Raw genomic sequence first — 17,314 nt, forward strand, 5'->3', positions numbered from 1 at the left:
CCGCGTGACGATCCTCAGTTTCTCCCCTTATCAAGTTGAGTTTAACTAATGAAAGTTGCCGAGGCCAAATTTCATGCCACAAAGCCAACGTTTGGCTTGGTTCACCTGATCTAGCGTTTGTATCACCACCATGGATGAGATCGCTGTTTTAAACCGCCCTTCAACAGCCCTTTTGTCCGATTAATTGAATCAACCTTCTTTTATATTTCCTTTCAAAAGCTATTCTCACTAAACTACCTTCTCGACATGGACCAGACCATGATGGTCGAACCCAAAAGCCCCGAGGCCATTGCGGTCGCTTTCGCAAGTGGCTGCATCCTACACATTCTCTGCTACCGTAGGGGAGAATGGGACTTGCTTGCCCTTCGTATCCTTCAGGCCTATGCTGCATTGCCGATTATTGTGAGCGGGTTGTTGCACTTGGCTGAAATCAAGGGATGGCAGAATAACATCAGATTTTCAGCTGCATCTGTTCTAGTGCTCGAAGGTGCCCATATTGCGGGGCTTTTGAGCAGTATCCTCTGTTATCGCATGATATTTCACCCCTTGAACCGATTCCCTGGACCCCTCCGTGCTCGAGTATCAAACTTGTATCCGACCTATCTCACTACCAAGAACGCGCACCTCTATGAAGAGGTAGAGCAGCTCCATCATAAATACGGTGATTTTGTTAGACTAGGTCAGTATCTTCTATTTAGTTTCTGACGTTGAACTAAGAATTAGGCACTAGGACCATCACAGCTTTCTATTATTCATCCCAAGGCGATTGAAGCGATCTACTCTGCCAAATCACCATGCACCAAAGGCCCATTCTACAATATTCTCCATCCTCGCGTCTCGTTGCATATGATTCGCGATCACAAAGAGCACAGCCACAGGCGGAAGATTTGGGACAGAGCGCTGAGCTCCAAATGTGAGAGCAATCCTCGTTGTCTGTTTACTTATTGATCAGCTAACAAGTAGAAAGCTTTACGGGACTACGAACCTCGCGTCACGAAGTACACTACACAGTTACTCGATCGCCTTTATGAGATGCAAGGTACGACGATTAACGCCTCGAACTGGTTGAACTTTTACAGCTTCGACGTTATGGGCGATCTTGCATTTGGCAAGTCCTTTAATATGTTACGTGACGGTGTGAATCATTATTTCCTGACTTCACTGCACGACTCAATGAAGATGGTTGGGGCTCTCGCTCATATATCATGGATTATCCCCATCCTGAAGCTCATCCCTGCAGTCAGTGCTGAGGACCGAAAGTTCTGGGTTTGGATTGAGAGTCAAGTTGAGGAACGATCAAAGGTACACTTCTCTCTCTTGGCAAACTTGTGACAGAACTAATACAGATGACGAGTAGATGAAGCCTGATAACCCCGATGTCTTCGCTTGGATCCTCGAAGAGTACGAGCGCAATCCAAAAACACACCAAGCAAAGCTTAATGTTGAGGCCGAGGCTTATTTAATCGCAGTTGCTGGAAGGTATGTACTTTATGTCAATGTTAGCACTTAGGCTTGCCTCAAGACTTATTGAATTACAGCGACACAACCTCTGCGACTTTGACTGGTCTTCTCTTCGAGCTGGCAATGAATCCCTCTCAGATTACTAAGCTGAGAGAAGAGATTGACAGGTACTTCAGTCAGAGAGAACACGTAGATCATACATCACTCTCCAACCTCACTCACTTAAATGCTGTCATCGATGAGTCCCTTCGTTTGCATCCACCTGTCCCTTCAGGTTTGCAGAGAGTTACTCCTCCCCAAGGACTGATGGTAGGCGACACTATGATACCAGGTAATACAATTGTTCAGGTTCCCATGCATACAATTCAACGAGGTAGGTTGTATCCCACATGTCTATCTACAGAGAAACAACTAATCAGGTTGAATAAGATGAACGCTATTTTGTGAGACCACTGGAGTACATCCCAGAGCGTTGGACGACATCTCCTGAGTTAGTCAAAGATAAGACGGTCTATGCACCTTTCTCAATTGGTAAAGTTGGATATGTCTACCTTTAAAATCCATGCTGACTCTAGTCAGGGCGATATTCTTGTGTTGGGAAGCAGCTTGGTTTGATGGAGGTAAGATATGTTATAGCACATATTATACGGGCATTCGATGTGAGTCTCGGTGATGGACAGACTCAAGAGGGTTTCCTAAAGTCCAAGATGGATACATTTACATTGGCTACCCCAAACCTTCACCTTGTCTTTACCTCTCGTCCCACCAAGTAGTAGTACTTACAAGCTCTATTTATTATACTTATTAAATACACCATATTGCTCACACGCCTGGACGAGGTTGCTATTATACACAGAGCGTCGCGCAATACACAGTCTGTTGGGCATATAGTTGGCGCATCTTGTCTGCCTAGGCATTGCCATTGAACGCGAAACAGCAGCAGTGTTAATGGTACTTCTAATAAGAATAACTAAATTTCCTCCTCCTTATTCACAATAGTCGCGGCACCTCCACCCTCCGCCTCAGCAACAATCTTTGTCCTCAACACCTTCCCACTCTGATCGGTGTAGATGTTACAATAAGCACTGAGACCATGATACGGTGCATATGTGTACTGCAGCTCATACTCCACCCCTTCATCTCCAGTGATTGTCTTGTTGTGGCCTGTAAACTTCATGTCTTTACTGTAAAACCCAACTTCCTTTCGACGCTTCTCGAGTCCATTATTGTTTAGGTAGATATCATATAGGAATCCGTCTTGTGTCAAGACACGGTTCCTGTTTGTCGAGCCTGAAAAATCGTTGACGGAGTAGAGAATGTTCTTCTCGAGGCGGACAGTAAGATCTCTCTTCTCTAAAGCCTCAGCATCTTCGCCAGATCCATTGCCTCCACTGCCTCCGCCGACGACATCGCCTACATCATCTACGACGTCCTTGACAGTATCACCCAGAGTGGCAATAATCGGGTTCAGGTCGATGCTTTCCATGACATCATCGACCATGCGCAGGATATTTCCAAGACGCGCCTCGAGCTCGACCTTGGCTGTGACGTTATAAATGCCGAGCTTTACGCGATCAATACCGAGATCGACACCAGCGTTGAAATTAAGCAGATTGAGGACCTTTGCGTCTAGGTTGATTTTGGCAGTAATGTTCTGTACCTCGATAGAGATCTCGCCTACTGAGACATTGGCGTTGAGGTAGACGTCGGGTTCCTCGTTGAGAGGCGCAACACCGCTGTTGGTGTTTTCGGTCTCGTAAATGGCGGACTCATCATCGCCTCGTCGGTTCAGACGATAGCCATAGTAGCCGTCGCCTTTCGCTTTTGCAGTAGCAAAGCTTGCGAACGAGGCTAAAGCTAAAGCGCCGAATACTGAATAATGCTTCATTGTGAATTTGAGTTTGCTGCTGGTGAAAAAAAGAGTGAGAATGAATGAAACAGCTGTGCAGGCTTGAATGAGATACCCTTCAGACGGGCATAAGGCGTAGAATAGAAAGAAACGCAAGCGACCCTCCTTCACAGAGCATCCCAACCAAGCTTGTAGTACCCAAAGATCCCTGCCAAATAATGGTAATATATCACCCAATCCAGCTTGGATGGAGGGCACAGATTAGACGGCAAGCGAACTTGAAACAGATGTAACCCCGGTAGGATAGTTCCGGCCCTGATCTCCAGCCTCCAAGGTTTCATTGATGCAGGGGCAATCACAACGAGTGGAGCATATTCGGTGTAGTTGAAGCCTGAGAGGGCTGTATTTCCGACAGACCCCTGTCACAACGTCAATGCATGAACTCAATCTCGATCGATTACCCCGTAAAACATATCAGTAATTTCTTTCCAATTACCAAAATCCGGTTTTTTCCATCGCTTGCAGCTCAAAGGACGGATAACACCCGCGATATAACCATCCGAATAAGCTCATAAGGCCGAGCGCTAAGGATCCGACGGGAGATTGCGCTGGTTCCAAGGCCGTGTGACAAAGGTCCACTTTATGGCATGGGTGTAATCATCGAAGACCTAGGGAAGGACGATGAGCAAGAAATGTCTCGACATACCAACACTGTCTCGTCGTTATAGTATCAAACTTGACCATTATCTTCCAAAGCCATTTCTATCAAACGTCAACATGCGTCTCTCCATTTTTCAGCCTTTGGTCCTTGCTCACCTATTCAGTCTGGGCATTGCCCAAACACCTGATTCAACAGATCCAGCTACTACTGCAGAGAGCATCTCGATTCCCCCAACAGCCTCGCCGTCTGGGAGTGGTGATACCAACAGCGACAGCACAGCTCAACCAACAGCTGCGCCTGGAGGAGGAGGAGGCTCAAGCAACTCCTCACTTGGTCCTCCCGATGTTCATCTCAAAGTCCCAGAACTCTCTGTTGGCCGCATTGAGCTAGACGTCGACAATCTCCATGCAGATATCAACCTCAACGCTGATATCGCGAAGCTCGTTCAGATCAACGCAGGTATCCAAATCGGGATCGATAAAGTCAACATCACGATCGCGGATGTAGAGGCCGAACTTGAGCTTGTTGTCCGTTTGGGCCACTTGGTCGAGATTGTCAACCGCACTCTGGCTTCCCTCGATTTGAACCCTGCTCTAATCAACCTACTCGACTCGGTCGGCGACATAGTCGAGGGCGTTATCGGCGCTGTAGATGGTCTACTTGGCTCTATCACCCAAGGCGACACGAAGCTCAATTTTCTTATTGACAATCTTGGAAACATTGTGCAAGAAGTCACTAAAACGGGTAGCGATGTTGTTAGTTCGATTATCGGAAACTACAAGCAAAATATGACTTTCACTGGCGATGAGAAGACTCTGAATAATGGTCTTACGCAAAGGACATATGAGTATAAGGAGCTCAGTGCTCTTGTAAACATTGTCTTTAATAAAGCTGGTCAGATTGTTCAAGCCATGGTCGTAAAGGGTGGCGGTAGTGGTTCTGGAGACGATGACGATGAAGAGCCTAGTGGTAGTGCAACTGCGTCACAAACAGCAACAGCCACACCTGCTCTCAGTCAAGCTACAACGGCATCGGCTACTTAGAGAAGCACCACAGGAAATCATATTCACGCCTTACATCAATAAAAGTAATCCTCATCACTATCTCCTCAGAAAATGGATCAAACTGTAGCCCGCACTGGTGAATACGAAGTCAAGGTGACTGATATACTGTAACTAAATTTAAGTACTAAAGCTATCCTTAATTCTTGGGAGGAAAGCAATTGACCTTGGAAGGCTTCTCCTGATACCTCTTGAAAGTCATGCACATGACTTAAAGCGGTGCTCTGTATAGCCAGCTCAAGCCGGGCTAGGCGCGATTGCATGTACCAAGTAAACATAGCTCTCAGATCATTCATACATCCTCACATAAGGAACATGAGCGGCAGGATACTGAGACGTGTGAGGACCAAAATGACACTTCCAGTAGGTCCGATACTGGTTAGATGTCTTCGTCAGACCATCCTTCCTTTCCGTCTTGGTGGTCATCTTGGTGCAAGGCATGTCAATATCAATGGTGCTCCATCGCTGGAAAGCCACGGTACCGTACTCCATCTTCCAGCGACCATTGGTCAGGGTGAATTCCTTCAACTGAGCGTCTGTTGCCCGAATAAGCCAGAAGTAGAGCTTGACTGCCTCAGCGAGCTCTTTCTTGATGTTAACCTGGATTGAGATGAGACCATTGCGCACGTAATAGCCATTTTGGTCGCTATTATCAAATTCCGCCTGATTGACCTTTTCCCAGTCAATGGCCAACATACTAGTGATCAGTTCATGAAGAGCTTTGGAATCCGCCAGATATTCGGTGACAAATGACTTCAGGGGGGCAAGCTCAGTGGCGACCTTCTTAGAGGTAACTGACATTCCGTCAACGACGGGCATGAACTTGAAGACATCCTTGGCGACTTTGATCTCGTTGTTCTGAATTCTGCTGATCATTTCATTGACTGGTGGGATATAAGCCCAATTTGACCTGAGCTTGTTGACATCGTCTAACAAATTGCTGGCTTTGGAGTTGAAACTGAATATCTGCCTAGCTGTACTGAGCTTTTCGGACAAATTGATAACGGTTTGAACATTTGTCATGAATCTTTTGACATTGGGGCGATCATTCCCGCAATAGTCCAGGCCGTTGCAAATTGAGTCATAATAGCCGCTAAGGGTCGACTCAACGCCATTAAAGGCTTCTTTGACCTCGTCTGTAGCAGTCATAACGTAACCAGTAGACTTTGTGATGAGGTCGAGGTTGTCTCTCCAGCGGTTGAGTATGGGGATGATAGGGACAAGAAGAATTCTGTACGAGGCGATGAGGTAATTACTAAAGACAGCATAAATTTGTTCGGAGTTGCAGACACCTGTGACTCGGCAGGGATGAATCACGGTGATCATGGCACGGAAGGTTCCGCGGGCCATCTGAAGAAAGTCAGTCAAGCTATGTGAGGTATAGACAGAATGCGTACATCAGCCCCTAGGGCAACTGCCCAGCCGGTCGCCTTGAGTTTGTTCAAGGTAGCATCACGAGTTTGAGAATATTTAAGACCGCCATCCGTCAAACACTAGACTCAGTTAGCTGGAAACAACTTGAAAGAAACGTGCTGCAGCGATACCTTTTCCAGGGTCCCGGCCTGATCAAGATAGTAGTTATTCGCCAAGTCAAAGTTACCAGCCGAGGAAGACGCAAACTTGCCCTCGGAGTTAAGAGTGCGCAACTTGGTGAAGCAATTGCAGATAGGGTCCCTGGCCTTGAGGAATTTGTTGCCGAGCGTTGTGCCGAGGGCTTTACGGATTTGATCGCAGACGTTGACCTTGATGTAGTTGAATTGGATGGAACGAACATTCTTGTTCGTGACGTCGACGCCTAGACTGTGAGTATAATGTATCTATTGTACAATTCGTTCTTACCTGCTACACAAACACTCTTTTTGCATGTCTTGGGCTTTGTCTGTGTGCCGCAGTTGTAATTGACCTGCTTTTTGGTCTTACACTTGTTTGGCTGTTGGTAACTTGTTAGTATTCACTTCTTGCTTTCCCTCCATATGAAACATACTGTCTCGACTTTCTTCTTTGTTGTGACGATCTTGAAGCCGTTTGGTACAGTGATAGTTGTTTTACAGCCATTGTTGGCGCTGCCAGTACAGATATCAGTTAAACTGGTTTGTGCTGAAACAACATCACCCAGCAGCACCAGCGGAGCCAAAATAAGGCAGACTTTCATCGTTGAGGGGACTTTGGATGAATGCAGGACTGTATCAATCTCACTGCCTGCTGTGAACACCCCGTAAATAAGTGAAAGTGCCTCGTTGGCAATTTGAGACTTTTCCCAGGTCTGGTCACCGCCAGCCCATCAAGCTGAACTCGGTGGCGCATGTAGCTCCTCCACCATAATCGATAGTTTCGAAATGGTATTCAGCCCTTGGAAGCGGAAGTCGCTCAAAAGAGTGTTCATTAAGCGAGGTAAGCTGTCAGAGATTGGGTGGCGTTAAACTTAAAAGTCTAGCTAGGCCCCTTGAGACAGCCTCTTATCCTTTTGCATGACTTTCTCGGGCTCATGACCTTGTGCGATAAATGTGGCATAAGCTTTGGTAGTGAATAAAATCTTGGCAGGGTAAACTGCCAAGGCGGCTGGCGGTCTATACGGGGGTCTAGACCGTAACTACCATGGCAGACTGACTTCTTTTCAGCTGGCTCTCCTCTTAATCCATACCAAAGTTCCAAACCCGCAGATTTCAGCGCGTGATGTGAGTAAAGCTCAAAGTGGAAACAAGCAATAAGCTTAAAAATAAACTTAGGGGAGTTGGCGGAATTGGCACGCCTCCATCTCATGGTCCCCTGAATTAGGGTAAGCCTTGGGCTTTGTGGCTGAACCCTGCTTGTTGAACGTCTTAGCAAGTATAACGCAATTCCCAGACTGTGGTCCCACGATTTTATTTATCCATCTAAACTAATCAATAAAATAACTAGATAAGCACAAATAGTATTATCCTCGTTCAATCACTGAGTTGGGATTGTTTCTGCATCTATGATAAAAGAATGATTGAAGGATCTCCACGACATCCCTTGCATAACAGCTAACCGAATAGCGGAGGCCCGTTCTTAATCCCACGAGCCCCATAGAGATATTCAGCAACCGGGCTCTCTTAAACTTAGACTCATCTCCGTTATTTTACGGAGGTTAAGCATAACTGTCGCAGGGTCTAAAGTTATTCCGACTACGAGATCATGCTTTCATAACGACAATATTTAACTCTATATATACATATACTCTCATAGACAATGTTTATCTAAATAAGATGATACTCATGCATCAACTGGCCAATCTGTGATCCTTCCAACTTGTTGACAAGAAACCTTCGGATACGCTCTGGCAGCCACGTAACCAACTCCTTGCCATCTCGTAACTGACACATCGCATCAAGCAAAACTCTCACATCGTAGGTCGAACCAAACACTTCCGGAACACCACGATCCACTCCAGTAAGTTGATATACTGACTCCATACCCGTACGAACAGAATATTCTGTAGTGAAAATGGTATCGCGTGTAGTCTCTGAAAATTGCCCGAGGAAGGCAAAGTTCTCTGCTCCGGCTGGAACAATATCGGGACGATCACCTGTTTTTCGTGGCATGAAGAAGGATGTGACGTACGGCATCATTACTGGAACACATTTAGCGCCTTCAGCCGCAAGAACAGGGATATCGCTCTCTGGGACTCCCATGTGATATAGCCACTCCTGGGTGATCTCCTCGCCAGTGCAGTCTTGCATAGGCTTTTTGACGTAGTCACCCTTCTTCTCGACAAGAAGGCCGTAGACCCAGACAACAATCTGATCCTTGGGCTGGTTCTTGAAGTGAGGCTGACGATTGACCGTCCAGCTCATGAGCCAGCTAGAATCCCGAACTGTGACAATACCTCCAGTTACAACTTTTCCACTGAATGGGTCTCGTTTACAGATCTTCTGGATATACTCGGGAACACGTTTGTCTAAAGTCGTGACTGTTGCTGACATCCACTTTGTCGCAGGGATGTTGTCGCAGAAAACCTCTGGGCGGCCGAAGGAAGGGTCTTTAGCTGCGATGCGACGCCACAAGTCCCAGGCGGGAGCTGGGCCGTCATGTAGTATAGCTGGGGTATGTTGATCGCCCAAGCCAGAGTTCTCCGTCAAAGAACCAATGGTCATAAAGACGAGGTCGTTTACTCCGAGAGATTGGCCACCTTTCTGTCCGTCTCTGATCCAATGAATGAAAGTTGCAGTCTTCTTGTTCTCCTCGATATCGAAGTCAACGTCCTGTACCTCAGTGGCATACTGGAATACAACACCCTGATCCTCGAGCCACTTATGCAATGGCAGCACAAGAGACTCATACTGATTGTACTTGGTAAACTTCAGGGTCGAAAAGTCGGGCATGCCTTTGATGTGATTGACAAAGCGATGGAGGTACAGCTTCATCTCCAAAGCAGAGTGCCAGGTCTGAAAAGCAAACATAGTCTGCCAGTACAGCCAAAAGTTACTTTTGAAGAAGTCTTCGCTGAAGACTTGGTCGATGCGCTTGTTTTCAACTTCAGTTCTGGTAGCAAGGAAAAGTCTCGTCATCTCCGACTGGGCCTTTTCGGTCAGAGTAAACAGCTTTCCAGTCTCTGCATCTTGGCCTTGATTGATGGTAGCGCGCCGGAGCGAGAAGTTCGGATCTCGTTTGTTGAGCCAATAAAACTCATCGAGAACACTAACTCCATCCTGCTCGATCGAGGGAACAGAACGAAAGAGATCCCAAAGGCACTCGAAATGAGATTCCATCTCGCGGCCCCCCCGGATGACGAACCCTTTCTCGGGCTCTTTGATACCATCTAAGGCACCGCCTGGGATTTTGAGTTCTTCAAGAATGGTGATGTTCTTTCCTGGCATTTGGGCATCGCGCACAAGGAATGCAGCGGTTGAGAGACCAGCGATGCCAGAGCCAACAATCCATGCCGTCTTGGACTCAATGCCTTCAGGCTTGAGTGGCCGCGCAAAGGCTTCATAGTTGCCTTTGCTATAATACATGGTGAAGAGCGAAGTGGTATTTAAGTTATTGGAATATAGTGGGATTTATGTGTGATGATTATATTAAGAATAACTTCACCTACTGTGGCCAACTCCTTGAATTTATCCTCATTTCCAGTTTGCGGGACGGAAGCAAACTCCTTCTCACGATATGATCTGATTGTTGAGAAGTCCGTTGGTGATTTGCTAGTGCCCGAGGTTTTTGTAGTCTAGCCCGAACATCACATGTAATTAGCTTCTGACAGTGAGCCGACATGACGCTTTTCCGAAGATCGTGACTACGTCACAGTAGATGGTGCTGCAAGATAAGCTAAGCGAATTGTCATAATGGAGTTACCGACAGTAATTATCATCTCCCTTAAAGTTTGCATGCCATTTCCTAAATCACGAGGCTTGTTGAAAATTTCTGAGCTTGCGCTAGCTCTATAGTTGCGTGATTATGACAGCTGATGGATATGGGCGGGTTTTCAATTAGCTTCTATGATCGGCCACGGCACATTCCGTTCCTAGCTTAATAATCGGAACTGTTAAATCCCGTTCCCCGATGTCAATGTCTAAAGGGTTTTGGTACCAATAATTTCCTATTCACTCTTGTCACCAATGAGATACAAGAAATGGTCATTCTTGCACTGGAGACTAGGTGACACTGAAATCAAAGGGAACAAGTGATGCAGGGTAATTATCCTGCAGAAGATCGTTCCCATACATGAGACTGTCCTCCCAGTTGAAGTGACTCAATGTCTGTTCGTCTTCGTCATCCGCTAGAGGATGCAAAAAGTCTGTTGTAACATGTATGCTCACGTAAGGGAGACCGTCTGTGGGTAGGACTGACCTATCAGCGGGTAGTCTGGTATTATGAATGATTGGGTCGAGAAGTTCCCATATCATAGACGGTGGAAAGTTAATCGTGGTACCAGCAGCACCGGCTTCGGGCGACTTTCCAATGACAAGTGATTGCAGTCGATGGAGACTTTCGAGCTGGGTATTTTGATTAGTAGCCATCGTGGTCTCAGTGGAAGAACATACTTTATGTGACATGCATGGCCAAGTCTTCGATAGGCGTTGTAGGAATCTCTGTCCCTTGGCTAAATTCTGGCTGGCTTTGTAAGCAACCTTGGCATTTTTCACAAATTGGTAAAGCCATGGAATTGTCGATGTTGCTGCAACAGCTAACCCGATGAGGGGGTTGGCTATCTCGATGTTCAAATCTTCAAATATTCCAACAAGCCAGAACACCCATCCAGAGTGAAAGAGAGCCTGATCCACGACTTGTTGTAAAAACAGTCTGGACTGACTCATACCTCTGTTACGGCGCAAAGCTACCAGGTGAATGAAAGGATGGTTTAATAGGGCGAGGGATGCATGCAATATTAAATGCGTGGTCAACCAGGGATTCCAATACTGATGGTATGCCCGTATCTCATCTGAAGTTCTCTTAAAGGGAAAAAGGCTCCTCATCAGGTGTCTTTGGTTAAATTGAGCCTCGTACTCAAAAAGAGCAAGATTGAGCTTGGAGTACGTAGACTCTGGCAGCCAGGGTATCTGAACCTCTCCACTTCTGATTTCATGGAGATGGCAAGCAACTTGACTCCAGACTGAGATCATTCTTCCGGCGTGCGTATTGATTCCCAGGTCTTCAGATGAACCAACGGCATTATCGAAGTCAGGTGCATTGAAATCGTTTGCATCGAGGGGGATCGGTGGCGGAGGCTCAACGCTGGGAGGATGTTTCCGAACTTGGTCATGGGTTGTGGCCCGTGGCATGTGAGGAAAGAACACAGCCTCAATTATGTAAATGCTCCAGTAACATCTGTTGTCTTCTTCTGGTTCCTGATTTGGGGTTGGATTGTTTTTCCAGAGGTTACGGATACTCTCCAGCCGTGTCGCTGTGCCAATCGACATCCATGCCCGGGGCAAATCGCTCACTATAGATCCATTAGCAAAACACGCCAAAGGATTCCATATCGCGCTTCCCTGCAATTTCTCTAAGCGCCATCATACATAGAGCTTGAACAACTTCAACACAGTGCTTTCCTTCAGCAGCAAGTCGCTGTATGGTAGTAGCTGCCGAGCGGCTGTAGTAGCTGCATGCTTCTGAGTGTTTGTTCCGGTAGTATTCATGAGTTGTGAATTCGAGCATCAGTGCTAGGAAGCTATGCAGAAAGTACTGAGGGGCATTATCGAGTCTCCTTCCTAGGGTGGGGAGGTCAAACAATGGTAGAGGTTGAAGATGCACTGTCCTACTATAGCTCTGTACAAAGTGAGTCAGTACATCTTGTGGCGGGTCAGGTTTGAGATCAGAATTAGTCAAACTGATGGCAGATGAGTCATAATAAGAGTCGTACTGGGCTTCTGAGAAAGAGGCAGTTTGTCGCTCATTCGGAACAACCTGCCCACTTAAGAGGGCACTCCCATCCGGGCTTGTCGTTGAAGGAAGGGGCTGCGAAGTTACAGAAGTCTCAGCTTCGTTGTCTTTTCGCGAACTAACAAGTGGCTCATTATTATTTATAGATCCGTCACTACGTGGCTTCCTACTCACCTAAGTAACTCAGATAGAGATGACATTTGCGATTCAAGCATCTGGATCCTGTCTTTGGTAGATTTCCTGCGACTTCGGTCAGATTAATAATCTGAGGGTAAAATTTGGAAGCGTCTGACTTCTGAACTTTCTCGACTTTGGTAGTTCTAACCTGCGATGAGCTTCCCCTTGCTGCATACTTGCATGGAAGTTTAAGTCGTTCACAAAATGAGCAAATCGGTCGCTCTCCAGTGCACTTTGACTTCTTGCCACTGGATTTACAGGTTAGCTGGCCGATTTTTCCTCACAGTAGCTCTGTACTTACCGACATGGCTCACAAGCCCGACGGCTTCGGCGGGTCTGGGCTTCTGATGTCATTGAGTTGATTAGTTATTGAAGGGGTCAGCCATGGTGGAGGGCGGAGAAAGCAGGTTCCGCGGAGCTTTTCTGAGCAGACATGGCACGTGAATAATGGAGGCTTGCTGAACTTCCGCCAATCATACTTGTGGATTGTTCTGTCTCCATATCTAACCAGAAGGAGTTCCGCTCACATGATCATCAAAAAGCATTGCTGATTGGATAAATCTCAATGAAAATTGTTAAGGAACTTCCTAGGAGATCTGGAAGTTCCGGCCTTAGCAGAAATAATTGCGGCATAAGTAGAACAGTGAGTATACTTAGGTTGAGACCTAAAGCCTTTTATCACTTAAAGTCATTTATTACTGTCACTGTCATTATCGCGTGATAAATAACGTATGTTCTTTAAGTGCAAATCAACAATACGTTTAAGCCCTATCTGTTCTACCAAGATGGCAACCTCAGAAGTGATGAAGGCCGTCGTTTTTGATGGCCCATATAAGATTTCTGTACGGGACAGACCCGTTCCTCAGAGTATGGAATGCTGAAATGGGTTTCTATATCAAACTTAGCTAACTGCTACTAGTCCAGAGTTCTCAGGATATCATCGTGAAGGTCAACATGACTGCTTTGTGTGGATCGTGTGTAGTATCTGACAACAACTTCTCATTGATAGAGGGCTGACAAGATATCAGAGAGCTACACTTGTACCGAGGCGTTGAGCCAACAGAACCAGATTTTATCATGGGTCACGAATTCACGGGTACTGTTGTTGCTTTGGGCTCTGAAGTCAAGACCGTGAAGATTGGAGACAAAGTAGTCTCCCCCTTTACTGCTTCTTGGTGAGACTTCCTACAATTGCCTTTTGGTCATGAGAGCTTTTTCTATGCAAATATTGACATTACACAGTGGTGAATGCTACTACTGTCAGAACGGTGGCTCGGCACGATGCGTCAAGAGCCAGGCTCTTGATTCTCCCAATCTCGATGGAGCTCAAGCCGAATATGTCCGCGTACCGTTCGCAGACGGAACTGTTATCAAGGCACCTGAGGGAATCCACGACCAGGCCCTTATTCTGATGGCCGATATCTTCCCCACCGGTTATTTTGGTGTCAAGAGTGGAGTTGAGATGATGCCGAAGCTAGAGCTACGAGATTCTACTATCGTGGTAATTGGATGTGGCCCTGTTGGACTTTGCGCCATTGCTGCTGCTGCAGTACTCAAGCCAAAGCATCTGTTTGCTGTGGATAGCGTTCAGAGCAGACTTGAGCAGGCTGCGAAGCTTGGTGCTGAACCTCTCAACTTCATGGAGAGCAGGGGTGAAATGATTGAACGCGTAAAGTCAGTTACTGATGGCAGAGGCGCTGATATAGTGGTGGAAGTGGTCGGGCTCTCGCCAGCACTTCGAACAGCATTTGACTTGGTTCGCTCGTTCGGTGCTATCAGTAGCATTGGTGTTCACAACGCTGAGGTATGTGTCATGATGCTTTTATGGCTGATGGCTATACTAACATGCAACAGATCCCTTGGTCAGGCAGTGACGCTTACAAGTGAGTTTCAACTTGTTGTTCTGTTATATAAAGCTAATCAAGTCTAGTAAAAATGTCCGTCTGCAGATGGGACGCTGTCCCGTCAGAAGTATCTTTCCAGAGGCAATGGAAATTCTGAAGCAAGAACAGCATTCTCTCAAGTAAGCATACTCTCAAGTCAAGGACAGGCTTAAAGGTTCATGTTTGAACTAACCGAGTATAGCTTCCTCTTCGACAATATTCTTCCTTTGTCAGAGGCAGTTCGAGGCTACGAGCTGTTCAACGAGTCCAAGGTCCAGAAGATTGTCTTCCAAGTCTGAATTTTTATGTAAGATGGCCTCAGACCCTGACACTGCTTGTTATCTTTAACCATCCATGGTGGCATTTCTTAGAGAGGAAAAGTCTAAATAATCAATTGTCTAAGTCTACAGTCTAGCTTATTGTTGCCTCATCTGATTGCTCAGTTATCTCACTCTTGATTGACACTGCCAGTTCCGAAAAGCTCCATGTTGATCTGCTCGTGCGCAACCCCCAAACTTTGTAGTTTATCCCTTGTTGCTACCATCCAGGAAGCAGGGCCACAGATGAAGAATTGGGCTTGCTCGTTTTGTAATTCTTCCTTCTTTGCTTGATACACAACATCAAGGTCTAACCGTCCCTCGAAATCGTAATCTTCGCCCTTCTTATCGTTTTGCGCCACGTTCTTGATCCAGATAAGGGTCTCGACGTTCTTGTGGCCCTGTGACACACTGCGAACGTGCCTACGAAAAGCCATCTGCTGAGACGTTCTAGCTCCATGCAGCCAAAGGATAGGTCTGTTCGCCATCTTCGATCGAGACGAGCTCAAAACTGACTCAAGCATGGAAAACAAAGGTGTAACACCAACGCCCGCCGAGATCAGGACGAGAGGTGCATTGACCTTTGTATCATCTTCAATGTCAAGCCAGAATTCGCCACGAGGATATGTCATCTCAAGCTCATCTCCAACCTGATAGTGGCTATGTAGAAGATTGGAGACGGTGCCGGGCAAAGGCTCGTCCTTTCCTTCCAAAGTGAAGCTCTCCTTCTTGACACTGATTCGGTAGTGGTCACTGTGAGGTACCTGACTCATGCTGTACTGACGACACTGGAAGATGCCACCAAGTTCAGGAACGTTGACTCGTAGGCTGACATACTGACCAGGACGGAACAGAGGCAATGGTGTCTTGCCATCCGATGGAACCAGATAGAAGCTTGTGATGAAGTCGGCCTCCTTCTCACGCTTGGCGATCTTGAACTTTCTCCAGCCGTCCCACTCGCCGGCCTCTTGATACAATTGCTTCTCGCGGTTGATAAAGATGCCGGCCAGTTGACCGTAGGCAGCCGTCCACGCATCAGCGATATCATCCGTCAGGGCATCGCCCAGTACTTCTGCGATGGCTTTGATAAGCTGCTCGCCAACAAGAGCATATTGGTCTTCCGTGACCTTCAGACTGACATGTTTCTGGGCAATGCGTTCGATTGTAGACGTTAAAACTTCGGGCCTGTCGATATAGGTTGCATACGCGAGCACCGCACCAGCCAGAGCTTTTGCTTGAGCGCCATCATGTTGATGACTGAGGTTGAAGATGTTGCGGAGCTCGGGGTAGGTGCCAATTAAGTTCTTGTAGAACAAGGATGTAATGGTCTCTCCATGAATCTTAAGAACAGGAGCTGTCGATTTGACAATGTCAACTTGGGAAGCTGTTAGCGACATGGCGAATAGTTGGTATTTTAAAGAAGAATAAATTGACCTCTAGGTGTACAATGCAAAGGATTGTCAAGAAATAGTGGCAAGTCAACTGTAATATATAGATTGGAATCAACGGCACATTTCCAATCGTTCGTGCTCGTAAAAAATTACCTTGTCACCCATGACCCCTGGGTAGATGCGAGGACGAAGCATTTTTTTCTGAAAATTCCACTTTCATAGTGGGACGTTATGAGATTTCCGCGGATTTCCTTTGAAGAGGCCTTCATTACAATGAACCAACCATGGCGTCTAGGAATGAGCTTTCCCAAAGGGGACTAGACTCCGATCATGCTCAGCGCGATGAACCGGAGCCCTCGGACCAATTGTCGGCCTGAACTTGGTTCTCAGGGATCACGTGTAATGTTCTTTTGTCACGTCAGCCGTGACGCGAACTTATCCGGGAACTTTCGGGAAACCGTACCGAGTGGTATCGAGTGGGATGGGGAAACTACCCTACATTATTCCTTTAATATGTTACAGAAAGGGTTGAACTGCATCTGGCCCTTTGGAAATGTCTATGTTAGACTATGAAATTGTCATGAATACTTCCTCTAAGTAGAAAAAAACTGTAATCGCAATGTCAAGACATGCCAGAGAATAAAATGAAGGTTAATGATAATCTGAGGGTAACGATTTGCAGCAGCTGTTGGGACAATTAATACTACACAATTAAAAAAATAGAAAACAAAAAAAGACCAATAATAAAAGTCTTAAGAAATACTCATGATAATGTAATAGTATTTTTAAGGGTAATTAGGCTAGAGTAAGCTATTACTTATTTTAACACTTTAACATTGGGAATTAAACCCTGGTCTTGAAGTGAATACGCTTGCACTAACAGCCCCATTACACTGTGAGGGCTCCTCATCACGTGAGCGAGTTATGCAGGTTATGCACGTTCCCCAGTAAAAGAGACCAGGAACAATTCATAATCCTGGATTCCTGACTCTATTGCCAGCCTGCTATAAATAAGTATAAACACATCCAGATAAATATTTAAATCGACAACTGCTTGTTAAACGGCTTACATACACAGACGGCATAGTCTGCATTTGCTCAATATAGTTATTAGCCAGGTTCAGGAAACCATTATGTAGAAGCTGAATGCTTATTAACCACGTTATTAAGCCC

At 46.3% G+C, this 17,314-nt stretch overlaps 8 protein-coding genes across 8 annotated transcripts; 3 read left to right on the forward strand and 5 right to left on the reverse strand.

The window, feature by feature from the left end:
* Positions 1-246: 246 nt before the first annotated feature.
* On the forward strand, positions 247-2,234 carry BKA55DRAFT_693465 (cytochrome P450; the record flags this gene model as incomplete). Its single annotated transcript, XM_046199920.1, has 7 exons — positions 247-679; positions 731-913; positions 968-1,302; positions 1,358-1,479; positions 1,539-1,834; positions 1,891-1,992; positions 2,041-2,234. The coding sequence occupies 7 exons, from the start codon at positions 247-249 to the stop codon at positions 2,232-2,234; spliced, it is 1,665 nt and encodes a 554-aa protein (XP_046045714.1).
* A 197-nt stretch (positions 2,235-2,431) lies between these two features.
* Positions 2,432-3,349, reverse strand: BKA55DRAFT_519118 (uncharacterized protein; the record flags this gene model as incomplete). The annotated part of the gene is made up of 1 exon (XM_046188316.1): positions 2,432-3,349. The coding sequence occupies one exon, from the start codon at positions 3,347-3,349 to the stop codon at positions 2,432-2,434; it is 918 nt and encodes a 305-aa protein (XP_046045715.1).
* Positions 3,350-4,087: 738 nt separating this feature from the next.
* Positions 4,088-5,014, forward strand: BKA55DRAFT_596570 (uncharacterized protein; the record flags this gene model as incomplete). Its single annotated transcript, XM_046195966.1, has 1 exon — positions 4,088-5,014. One exon carries the CDS (start codon positions 4,088-4,090, stop codon positions 5,012-5,014), a length of 927 nt encoding a protein of 308 aa, XP_046045716.1.
* A 306-nt stretch (positions 5,015-5,320) lies between these two features.
* Positions 5,321-7,184, reverse strand: BKA55DRAFT_519581 (uncharacterized protein; the record flags this gene model as incomplete). The annotated part of the gene is made up of 4 exons (XM_046188354.1): positions 5,321-6,382; positions 6,430-6,525; positions 6,577-6,807; positions 7,026-7,184. 4 exons carry the CDS (start codon positions 7,182-7,184, stop codon positions 5,321-5,323), a joined length of 1,548 nt encoding a protein of 515 aa, XP_046045717.1.
* Positions 7,185-8,250: 1,066 nt separating this feature from the next.
* On the reverse strand, positions 8,251-10,008 carry BKA55DRAFT_542523 (oleate hydratase; the record flags this gene model as incomplete). Its single annotated transcript, XM_046190491.1, has 1 exon — positions 8,251-10,008. One exon carries the CDS (start codon positions 10,006-10,008, stop codon positions 8,251-8,253), a length of 1,758 nt encoding a protein of 585 aa, XP_046045718.1.
* A 636-nt stretch (positions 10,009-10,644) lies between these two features.
* BKA55DRAFT_706213 (uncharacterized protein) lies at positions 10,645-12,940 on the reverse strand (the record flags this gene model as incomplete). Its single annotated transcript, XM_046200684.1, has 6 exons — positions 12,852-12,940; positions 12,667-12,798; positions 12,548-12,613; positions 11,955-12,491; positions 11,035-11,929; positions 10,645-10,986 (listed from the first exon to the last, which is right to left on the reverse strand). Exons 1-6 carry the CDS (start codon positions 12,902-12,904, stop codon positions 10,645-10,647), a joined length of 2,025 nt encoding a protein of 674 aa, XP_046045719.1. The 5' UTR covers positions 12,905-12,940.
* A 197-nt stretch (positions 12,941-13,137) lies between these two features.
* On the forward strand, positions 13,138-14,841 carry BKA55DRAFT_576777 (chaperonin 10-like protein). Its single transcript, XM_046193511.1, has 7 exons — positions 13,138-13,417; positions 13,470-13,524; positions 13,579-13,725; positions 13,793-14,354; positions 14,405-14,433; positions 14,481-14,573; positions 14,636-14,841. The coding sequence occupies exons 1-7, from the start codon at positions 13,282-13,284 to the stop codon at positions 14,730-14,732; spliced, it is 1,119 nt and encodes a 372-aa protein (XP_046045720.1). The 5' UTR covers positions 13,138-13,281; the 3' UTR covers positions 14,733-14,841.
* Positions 14,842-14,881: 40 nt separating this feature from the next.
* Positions 14,882-16,156, reverse strand: BKA55DRAFT_706229 (globin-like protein; the record flags this gene model as incomplete). Its single annotated transcript, XM_046200685.1, has 1 exon — positions 14,882-16,156. The coding sequence occupies exon 1, from the start codon at positions 16,145-16,147 to the stop codon at positions 14,882-14,884; it is 1,266 nt and encodes a 421-aa protein (XP_046045721.1). The 5' UTR covers positions 16,148-16,156.
* Positions 16,157-17,314: the final 1,158 nt, after the last annotated feature.

The sequence above is a fragment of the Fusarium redolens genome (assembly GCF_020744475.1).
Source record: "Fusarium redolens strain MPI-CAGE-AT-0023 chromosome Unknown BKA55scaffold_14, whole genome shotgun sequence".
Taxonomy (NCBI): domain Eukaryota; kingdom Fungi; phylum Ascomycota; class Sordariomycetes; order Hypocreales; family Nectriaceae; genus Fusarium; species Fusarium redolens.